Source organism: Caretta caretta, chromosome 3, assembly GCF_965140235.1.
Source record: "Caretta caretta isolate rCarCar2 chromosome 3, rCarCar1.hap1, whole genome shotgun sequence".
NCBI classification, from domain to species: Eukaryota; Metazoa; Chordata; order Testudines; family Cheloniidae; genus Caretta; species Caretta caretta.
Window position 1 is genome coordinate 163,029,123 of NC_134208.1, and position 10,969 is coordinate 163,040,091.

Here is a 10,969-nt window from a genome sequence, read left to right on the forward strand (position 1 = left end):
CTGTATAAACTCTGCATCTTTCTTTCATTTCAGATTGTGCAGATTCCCTTTTGTGGGGAAATCGAGTGTGAGGACTGGATCAAGAAAACTACTGCCAGGTAAACTGTAACTGTTGAATTTAAGAGAATTTACATTTAACTTTCAAGTTGGGTATCTGAGTATAAAACAACATGAAAGTAACATTCATGTAGAGCAGTGATACTCAGATCTCAGTGGTTCAGGAGCAAAATTAGCGATCAACGTTATCCAAAAGAGCCACAGAAGTGTGAATTCATAGTTTCGTTTACTAATTACTATAAATTATTCTCACAGCAAAGTAGCTGACCAAGTATTGTTGTTTTATCAACCACAATTGGTTAGAATGTAAGAACAGCTACACTGGGTCAGACTGAAGGTCTATCTAGCCCAGTATCCTGTCTATCCAAAAGTGGCCAATGCCAGGTGCTTCAGAGGGAATGAACAGAACAGATAATCATGAAGTGATCCATCCCCTGTTGCTCATTCCAAGCTTCTGGCAAACAGAGGCTAGGGACAGCCTGGTTAATAACGTAGTAAAAACATCCTGATTGTGTGATTTAATTATTAACCAATGTTTTAATATCATGTGCTGCAAAGACCCACAGGAGGCGCATTAAAGAGCTACCTGCGGCTCACGAGCCTCGGTCTGAGTATCACTGCTTTAGAGAGACCCTCCACATAGGATTCTCACTCTTGGGCCTTATCTTGTACTACAAGACAGGGCATTATTATTCCCTTAGCCTCAAAGTTTTTACCCAATGAAGTAATCACTGTGTGTGAGATTTCTTTCTTGTAATTCTTTTGGGAATTAAGAATATTAAATTTGTTTTCTATTTCAGAGATCAAGATCTTGAACCTGGTGCCCCATCGATGGGAGCAAAAAGTCTCTGCATCCCCTTCAAACCTCTCTGCGAGCTGCAGCAGGGAGCTAAATGTGTCTGTGGCAAGAACCCTGCCAAGTTCTACACCGTCTTTGGTCGTAGTTACTAAGTTACTAGCAAAAACACCTTGTTCCTTATTTCTGAACTCAACTTTTTTTAATAAGACTGAAATCTCCCCAGATCTTATCAGTTTTGTGACTTTTTAAATAATTCAAAAAACAAAGCCATAAGAAAGCATAAAAAAACCCCAGTCAGTCTTAGATTAGCAGTATTGCTCAGACTTTTCTGTAAACATCTCTAATAATAAATATGTATTGTGAGCTATAAAGTGGTTCTATCTTTATTTTTGTGTTTTATTTTGTGTTAGTGGAAAGATTTGGGTTTTTGTTGCTTGGTTTCTCTTTTGGTTGTGGGGAGTGAGTGTGCTTTCATGTACGCAAAACACAGATCTGTGAGGAAAAACCTGAAGTGTTGTAGATGATGTAAATAAACCAGGGAAATGGTTAAACTATTCTGCACCATGCGGAGTGTTTGTATATTTTAAAGTGATATGGTTTAGTATAGTCCTCCCAAAGGACTGGGAGCTAAAAATTTGAAACCATGCTTGCCACTAACTTGCTAGGTGCCTGGCTTTGAACAACACACTTAATTTCTGTTCCTCAATCTCTAAACTGGAGATGTTTACTTGTCTCTCATTGGTATTGCAAGGGTTGCCGAATGTTAATCCTTGTAAAGTGCTTTGAAGATACAGTGGTATTGAGTGTTGAATATTTTGTCATGTTTATATTTTGGCAAGTTCCCTCACAAATATCCTGTTTTTACTTCCATTTCTCTCTCCCATGTATAAATCCTTTGAATGAAGCAGAGAGGGAGTAACATGGGTCAGAAAAGCCCCCAAACCAGTGTAATAGGACGAAGCCCCACCTCCACAGGGTGTTGCTCTGGAGACCATGAAACTCCATCTCCAGTCTTAAGTTGGTAGGAGTTCTGTCCTTTGGTGTGAAGAGTGGGTGGAGCCAGCGAGATGCTCCCTGCTCTGACACTTCTGAGTGAAAATCTGCTTCTCGCACCAGTTTCCCGTGCACCTTCCCTTCACGATAGGGCTCTGATATATCAGCGGGAGGGAGGAATTAGCCAGTAGCAACATGGCTCACAAAAACTATGCTGCCAGGGTGGAGAAAGTGGCTAGGAGTGCAGTTCAGATGGCACAGGCTCAGTGAGCTTGTCCATTACATTCCTGTGAATCCTTGGCAGCCATGGCTTCCAAACCCAGCATCCTGGAGGGAGAATCGGACAAAAACTCAGGAAACTTAAACTGGAGTTTTACCCTCCCACAGGCTTGTCTTCTGCATGTGTCTCCTGTGTTCCAAATTGATTGGGGTTATTTCTCATGCATAAAAATGTGAACTCTGGCAATCTTAGATGCAAAACTCACTTAGAGCCTTATCCCCAAACTTTTATAGCCTTCTCAGCTTTTCAAAAGGGAGTGAAATGCTATTTCCACTTCATGCAGATCCGTGATTTAGACTCTTATTCAAAATGACTGAGTACAATACAATGGCTTTTTTTTATGGGAGACCAGCCAGGTTTCTCACTGTATGGAGCCTCCTAGAAGTACATGTATGTATCAATTACTGTTTCTTCCATACTATTTCAAACAATGGGAAAATTTGAGTACATCTGACAAGTTCTCCGCTCAAGAGAAAATTATGCTGATAAAACTTTGAAATCAAGCCCCATGGTTTTGGTTTTTTGCAGAATTATAGCAATCAGGAGATGGTGATGGCATGTGCTGCTTCATGCATCAGTGGGATATGGGATACTATTTGTATTTAAACTTAAATAGATTGGCTAGAAATACATATACACTAAGTAGTTTTCAAGTGAACATAGTAATTGCAATGTCAGATCAAATCAGTGGTACATCTAGTGTAGTATTGTCTCTGATAGTGGTCAGTACCAGGTTTCAGGGTAAGTTGTTTGTTTGTGGGGGGGTTTTATGTGGACAGTTGTAAACTGCTCAGAACAAAGTTTCTTCCTAATCCCTGTCAGTCAGTGGTTATCTTATGCTCTTGAAGTATTTGTATCTATCCCATTTCCAAAATCCCTCGCCCTCCACAAAAAACCCCTATGTGACATAACTGTGGATGTTCTATGTTGAGTCATTTTTAAAGTTGCAGTTGATCTTTACATATGCAACAATTCATATCTATGTTGTCCTTGCAGGAATCTACCCAGTAAGATATAATATTTATTGCTGTAGTGCCCAGAGGCTCCAATTGGAATTGGGAGATCCACACTGTTACAGAATAGATGCATATGAGGACACCGTGCCTGCCACATTATAAAGCTCTAATTATATTTGTTGTAAAACTTGCCATTTGATTATGATTCTGGACTCAAACTAATGTATATGGACACTGGATTTTTAGATCAAATTCAAAATATTGTGTTATAATCCATTAATAGCTAGTTTGGTTAGCACTGTTCCTGCTTTCAACTATCAGCCTCCGTGATGGAGCTTAGAAGACAGGCTGAGGGTCTGCCAAATTTTTGCATAGCTTGAAAATAAAGCTCCTGAGAGCAGAATATAGAATTGCTGTACATGGGATTAGTGGGGGAGAAGATATAGTCTTTTCAAATAGTGCAGAAAAGAGGAGGATCAGGTATTGCGTCAGACTGCAATATATGACTGTACTTACTGGCAATTGAAACCTATTCACAAAGCATAGAATTTTTTTGGCTGAGATCAAAGCAATTTTCTTTTGCGACTAGATCAGTGTGGCATAGAGATATAGAAGAATCATCCCTGGTAGCACCTTTTATTCCTCCTGGCACCAAAGATTTCTGGAGATAAATCCTCCGTATGTCCAACCTTTTCTGGTTAACTAGTTGTTGAACTTGTTAAACTGGTTGCTATGGAGACACTAGTAATGACGTTGAGGTTGAGTTTTTTGCACTATAGGTGTCCTTAGATGCCCTAATCCTCCCATCAATTTGATATTGGGGGTGAAATTCTTATCCCCACTCTGGCCCCTCTATGCTGGGTAAAGGTGCTGAAGCAGCATAAAGGGAGGGGCTCTAAAAGTCCTGGAGAATCCCCCCCACTATAGGAACAGTGGAAAAAGCTGCAGTTTTTCTTCCAAGGACTTTCAGAAATCCCAGTATAGGTAGGGTTACCAGAGGTGGGAATCCGGATTGGAAGGGCAGGTTAGCAGTGGAACCAAAGTGCACAATCTTGCAGAGGTTGAGAAGCACAGCTGCCCATAATCATCAGGTGACAAGTGAGACAGAAGAACGACACGGAAAATCAAATAGAGCAAAAGTTACATTAGTAAGGACGCGTACCAGCAAGTTGCTGAACATCCTCAAGCTCCTGCTGAAGTGCCCCAGGGTATCCGCTCTAAAGGTTGGTTCAAATGTTAGAAGATGTTCTAAAATATGGAAACTGCATCCAGGTTGCCTTTCCTTGGTTCTGCCCACCGCTTTTAGTGATCTCATAGGTGTGACACCGATTATCAATTATTTTGATTAAAGGGGCAGCATGCATTCAGTTATTTTGATCAGAGACGAGAATAAACAAAATACGTTGAAGGCATTGCTCTTAGAAATGAGATGCTCTCAATCTGCCATAGGTTTGCTATGAAAACCTGATGAGTCCGAAAGAACCTGTTTTTTTTCACAAGAGTAGGTTTTCCGTGCACTTTTTTCCTAATTATAGCAGCGTTTGAATTGATGACTTCTCCGCAGTGCTCGTTACTGGCGGAGGGGGAGAGAGTCTTTGTTTCTGCGGTGAGGAAAAAGTTGCACATCTGGAAGCACCACTTGAGCTGTTCTGTAACACTTTATGGAGAGACCGTTCCCATCCTGTTGAATATGAGTATGAATTTGCCACTCTACTGGCATGCAAATCTGCAAACTCTTCTACCTTTTAAAAATGGTAAATCTGGACACATTGTAAAGAATAATCAAACGAGAGATTCCACTAAAGCTGATGAAATGACATTGTCTGCCATTATAATGGAATTTCTGATCCCTTAACTGCAGTAAGTGCAGGTCAAGAAAACTGAAGCAGCCCTAACAGTCTGACAATCTGAATAAAATAATGTTGTGGGTTGATGAGAGAAATATTGTAATGTTTGTGTATCACCCATCACTTACTGTACAGAATCAGAAAACTTGGCTGTCAGAGGATCTAATTTGCTATTTGCGGCTGAAGAAATGCCTTTAATTCAAGGGGCTGCTTCTGGGGTAGGTGGATCTGAGTCCTATCCTGACTTGTTGCTATAACATATTCTGTTGTGCAACATAGTGATGACTGTAAAATCAGTTCATTCCCTGAGAGAATCCTTAATGAAACATGGTAAATCAAACTAATTAAGCATGAAACATGGTCAATTAAACCAACATCCGATTTAGTTCAGGAAGCTGGGCCCCTGGTAAACTCTGTCCATAATGCACAGCTTGTTGCAATGATTCAAACTTCTGGAAGTGTTCCAGCTCCCTGCCACCTGAAGGCAAAACAAAAAGCATAGGGCCAGTTTTAGTTAGCTAAAAGGTTTTTCATAGAACATGGTTGATCCTCACTCAAAGGAGTCTTCATCCTGTTGCAGGCTTTCCTTTTTGGTTCAGAGTAACTTAGCTTTTCTGGACTTGAATGGGAATAATACCTATTTTTGGAAAGGACATGGAGATTCATCATGAAAGAGGCTCAGAGGTAAACCCTTCAGCAATGTGGGGATCATGCTTGTGAATTCTACATCACAAATAACCCCACGAAAGGAACGGATAACGGAAATGTGAGGCAAGTAGGTTATAGTTTCCTGGCAATGGGTGACTGATACAAAATCTTGAAATAGCACTTGGGTTGTGTTTGGAGTCCAACCTTCACTGGTTGATTAATGGTGTCCCCACTTTCCTCTTGCTGAGCTCGCTTTGTGTCTCCTGCAGCCACAGTGAGAACCCCTTAAGTTAAAGGGAAGCCTCCTGCAAGCGGAGTTGTGTTGTCTCTCTCTCTCCTGTAAGTTCTCTCAGCAACACCAGGCCATTCTGAATTAAATACCTACCTCTTTCCTCTGCTCTGACTGTCCAAACCTGGATGCCCTGTGTCTGTCTTTATCCGTTCTGATGAATACCAAAGAAAATTAAATGTAAATTTATGAGATTTGTAGAATGAAATACACTTTCACAGTGCCCAGCATCATATAATAATGAACCACAGGGAAAAGAGAACCATGGCAAAACCACAGGAGAAACAAATTTCAGTGTACAGGTTTCAGAGTAGCAGCCGTGTTAGTCTGTATTCGCAAAAAGAAAAGGAGTACTAGTGGCACCTTAGAGACTTTATTTGAGCATAAGCTTTCGTGAGCTATAGCTCACTTCATCGGATGCATTACATTGTACTCACTGGAATGAGCCAAAGCCTCTTGGAGAGAGGATGGCTGGGACAGCAGCCAAGTTCAGAACTAGTTGTGGGTCAGCTACAAGCACTCCCTTATAACTTATCCACTATATCCAACAACAATTCTTTATCCCAGTAAGAGAGTTAGCATATTAGGGGGGTGCTAGTTTTCCATCCCATAACTTTCCCACTTTCTTTGGGGCTCCAAACAACTTTAGCGTTTCTCTGCTCAGTACAGGTATGTGGTATAGATTTTGTGTGTGTGTATATATAAATATATATTTTTTTAATAAAGATCTAGGACTTCTGCCTAATTCAGAAAGTGTCATCAAACCAGTATCTAGGCTCCTAGGAGAAGAGCAAGGAGATGCTGTGAACATTGTAGCATGAATATTCTCATTTTGTCTCACTGCTTGGAAACTTCACGTACAGTATTTTGCACAAGTTCCAGAACAGATTAAATCTTTACCAAAAACCAAGTAAAATAACTTCTAGGGTTTTTTCCGTACCCAACACTTTCTAGGTAAACACTTTTTAAGATCAGCTGTCCCACAGTCTCTCACTGCTAAAGTGACAATGCCCAGTATTAGAGAAAGGAAGTAACTATTTTACTAGCGGGGTCCATTATCTTTAGAGATTTCAGGTGATCTGTTCAAATCCAGGTCTTGCTTTAGGTCCATCACTAACTATTAACACCTCAGGGGGGGATTTTCTAAAGCACTCAGCTTTGGCCTAACTCTGCTCCCAAGGAAATCAGTCTGACCCCTTTTTCAAAATCCCACTGTTAATTTCTTCTGTGTAGTAAAGCATTATTGTGCTTTATGGGAAGAAATAGCACACTTCAAATACAGCTAGAACACTAGAAGTAATGTTTGGAAACAGATGATATAAAACAAACTTTAGCAGTAATAATCACAGGTATCAGTTTTGTAATTAGTTCAACCAGGTACTGAGCAGGGTACAGGGTAGTACTTGTAATAAACTGGCCCTAGATGAAAATGTACCAACTGGAATGTAAACATGAATTAAGCTTTGTAACTGAGGGAACTGAAATGTGAATGGATCAACCAATGAATAACAGCAATATAAACATTATTTTCAGGTCCACAGAACACCAGGGTAGCTGTCAAAAGGGTTGATGAGAAGTTTGGGAAGTGGAGGAAAATTAAATGCACCATAGCCCCTAGAACAGAGTGACAGGTGAACAGCAAAAGCCATAGGTTGGTACAATGACTCAGTGGTGGAACAATCAGCAAACAAATGTTAATCCTGGTGGTGGGTTCTGTTAAATACCTGCAAATGGGGTTAAACAAGATCGATATTTCACTTATCCCTTAACATGAGCAGAAAATGATAGATGGGAACTGGAGATGAACTTTCTGACTGCAAGATAAGTCACCTCAGTCAAAATGTATGCCTGCAATGGCACACCCTGGTTATTAACCATCCAACGTTATTGTTGTTTTATCCATATTTGACTGTACTGTATGCTGTTTTCTTCCTCCCTTATCTCATGACTAAACTCATGTGTACACAAATGGGCAATTTAAGTTTTAAAAAAGGATTGTAAAATCTTCAGGGCAGGCATGTTATCTTTTATGTCTATCACTTAGCATACTTCTGGCTGCTTTATTTTCTTTACAGGAATCATTGAGCTGAGTGCACACACAGACACGCATTTCCATGAGAATTCAAAAGGGGGACCCGCTGAAAGGCTTCCCATTCTCCTAGCTATTCAAGAGCAGGTTATTTTGATTTAGAACTGGAGTTAGCCCCAGGATTCCTACATTCCTTCTCTTCTAGTTGGTGAGAGGTTTATAAGCAGAAAATAACTCCCAGTGCGTACAATTCTGGATTCTATTAATACTCAGCTTGCACATGTGGGGGCCAAACCTGTAGGAAATGGCCTTCAAGTACACAGTTTTTGAGGATTAATACCTGTGCATGTAATTGTTAGAATTTCCCATCTGCACATGCAGGTGTTAATCCTTGAAATGGGTGTATGCAAAAATTGGGGCTCAACTAAGGCCTTTGTGAGAACTTGGCTTTTGGAGAATGTCTTCATCTCTAACAGCTCTCTGGCATGGCATTTTCACTCTGTTCATAACAAACTGTATTTAGCTGTCCCACACTACAGACCTCAAATTACCTGTATTCCACAGACACATGGATAATACTATAAATGGTTGCTAACAGAAAATTTTGTTTATTATTAAGCAATTTCTATCACCTATCTAATATAGGTGCATCTCATCATGTAAAGCTTTCTGCTCCACCAATGGTTCTTGTGGTCCTATATTTGGGCCTCCCTCATGCTTGAAAGCTATGATAGTGGTGGTGGCAGCTAATTAAAGATGCTCTTGGTATTGGGGTTCAGTCTGGTGTGTCTCTTCCCCTCATTTTATTTGTAATAAATGAAAACAATCCCCATAGAGTGGCATATTAGAAGAGTGGAGATAGAGCATTGCAGCAGCCGTCACCTGATTAGCTGTTGCTAAACTGCCCTTTAAACTGATTTTATTGTTTTAGTGCATCTTATAAAAGTGACTTCCAAACGTGAGTAGCACTGAGGTAAAAGGAGGAGTTGCGGAGCTGTAGCCGCGAACTCTTCTGCTGCTGCTTGTAGAGATCAGACTAACCACAGGATAAGAGAGAGTACAGAAATGGGACGTTACTCAGGAAGAAGCAGCCGGCTCATCTTCATGTGCGTTGTGAGCCTTGTGCTTTTTGTGGTGGAGATATCAGTAGCGTACATTGGTAATTCCCTGTCTCTAGCTTCTGATGCTTTTGCCGTCCTATCTCACTTCATCTCCATGGTTATCGGTTTACTCAGCATCTGGTTCAGCCGCATCAGGTGGCACAAGAAGAGCACGTTTGGCTTCCCCCGGGCAGATGTGGTAGGTGCCTTTGGCAATTCCATCTTTGCCACTGCTCTGATGTTCAGCATCCTCATTGAGGCAATTAAGAGGTATCTCAATCCACAGAAGACGGAAGAGGCACTGATTGTCCTCATTGTTGGACTTGTAGGTCTATTCTTCAATGTGCTAAACTATGTTGTCTTTATGGACTGCTGTTACTGTGAGGCATCCGTTGTCCAAGAAGACACTGAAACAGGTAAATAAGCTAATGAGCTTTCTAGACTGTCCAAAACCAGCCTTCCAAAGCACTATTTGACAATTAGCCTGGTGACCACTTGCTATTTCTTTGCGATGAGCAAGTACAATAATTTTTTCACAATAATTTTGGTAATGGTGGGGAGTAGATTGTGTCTGAGCCAATAGATATTCATGCTTATTTTACAAGGCTTCTATCACCACATTTGCTTCCTAATACTTGTCTGAAGTAAATGGTGTCCCAATGATGTAGCTGACCTTTGGTAAGCCATCAAGCAATGAGCAAGTGGGGAAAATTCTTTTTTTCTGTGTTGCCAAATTGGAATCAGGGTCTATCATTGTCCTATTGAGAGATGAATTGTCCAGATTTATCAGAAAGTCAGTGCTTGAGAGATGCTGAGCACCCCTTGGCTTAATTGAGAACTGTGAATGCTCAGCATCTCTGAGGTTACCACCAGTGAGCAAGCAGGGATAATTGTAAATACTGCAACAAAGCTGTAATAGTTTTTGTCCAAGGCACATCTGAGAAGTGTTTAGGGTTTGTAAGCCAAGATAAAGAACTGACTAATGGCAAGAGGAGAATTCTAAGCCTACCAATTTATTAAATCGTTTAAAAAAAGATGTTTTTTAAAAGTCTGCAATTTGTTTTACCAGAGCTTACTGCAGAGGTGCTGTTTGTTATAGCAGATGTAGTGGGTTTAGGAGACTCAAAAAGAGCTAGTAAGATGCATGATTTACAGATTGACAAATTGGGAGAGAAATATGGATTTTCTATTTAAATCTCTCTCTCTGAACATTCTGTTTACATTGTGATTACCAAGAGTAGTACCATGGAGTCCTAGGTGCTGCGCAAACACAAAACGAAACAACTGTTCTTGCTCCAAAGAGCTTACAATCTTAGTACTGTATTAGACAAGAGAAAACAGATGAATACAGACAGAGTGAAAAGAAACAATGAGACAATGTTGGTCAGCATGATAGCACACCTGGCGCAAACCATTCACCACACTCGGCAAAGAACTTACAGAAGGTGTTTTTGACAAAGTGGCACAGAGGAGCTACCGTATTTTCATTTATTTTCTTCGAAGATTTTTTTAATGTTTAAAAGAGAATTTTCCCTCATTTGCTCTTAATTTTTTAGAGCAGCTAATCTATTCTATTTGACTAAAGGTGGCAAGATCCCCCCCCCCCTTTAAAATAAAATTATTAAAATGAGAGGGGGAACATACATTTGATAGAAATTCTGCATTGATCGATCATCATCTTGGGGAGAAAGCTGAAATACACAGTGGGATAAAGCAACTGGTTTTATAAACCATGTTCTAGATGAGGTAAGATGTTGGCTTTAAAGAAACAGACAAATGCTGTTGAAATCTTTATTATAAGGTCCCATCTATACTGTCACCTCTTACCCACTCCTACCCCCCAAAACCCTGTGAAAACAGTCGTGTAACACGGTTGTGGCTAAAATCATAGCTGACTCTATGGATTGGCATGGTGCGGGGGGGAGATCCAAAAATCATGCAAGGGAGATGTTTTAAACTTGTCTAAATATA

The 10,969-nt window shown here is 40.4% G+C and overlaps 1 protein-coding gene across 4 annotated transcripts in view; it reads left to right on the plus strand.

Moving 5' to 3' along the window:
* EPRS1 (glutamyl-prolyl-tRNA synthetase 1) overlaps positions 1-1,227 on the plus strand; it is a 60,910-nt gene extending 59,683 nt beyond the window's left edge. For all 4 annotated transcript variants that reach the window (XM_048843212.2, XM_048843215.2, XM_048843213.2 and 1 more), the window contains 2 exons: positions 34-98; positions 858-1,227. In XM_048843212.2, coding sequence (XP_048699169.2) covers positions 34-98; positions 858-1,008 — 216 coding nt within the window. In that variant the 3' untranslated portion in view covers positions 1,009-1,227. The remainder of the gene's footprint in view (positions 1-33; positions 99-857) is intronic.
* Positions 1,228-10,969: the final 9,742 nt, after the last annotated feature.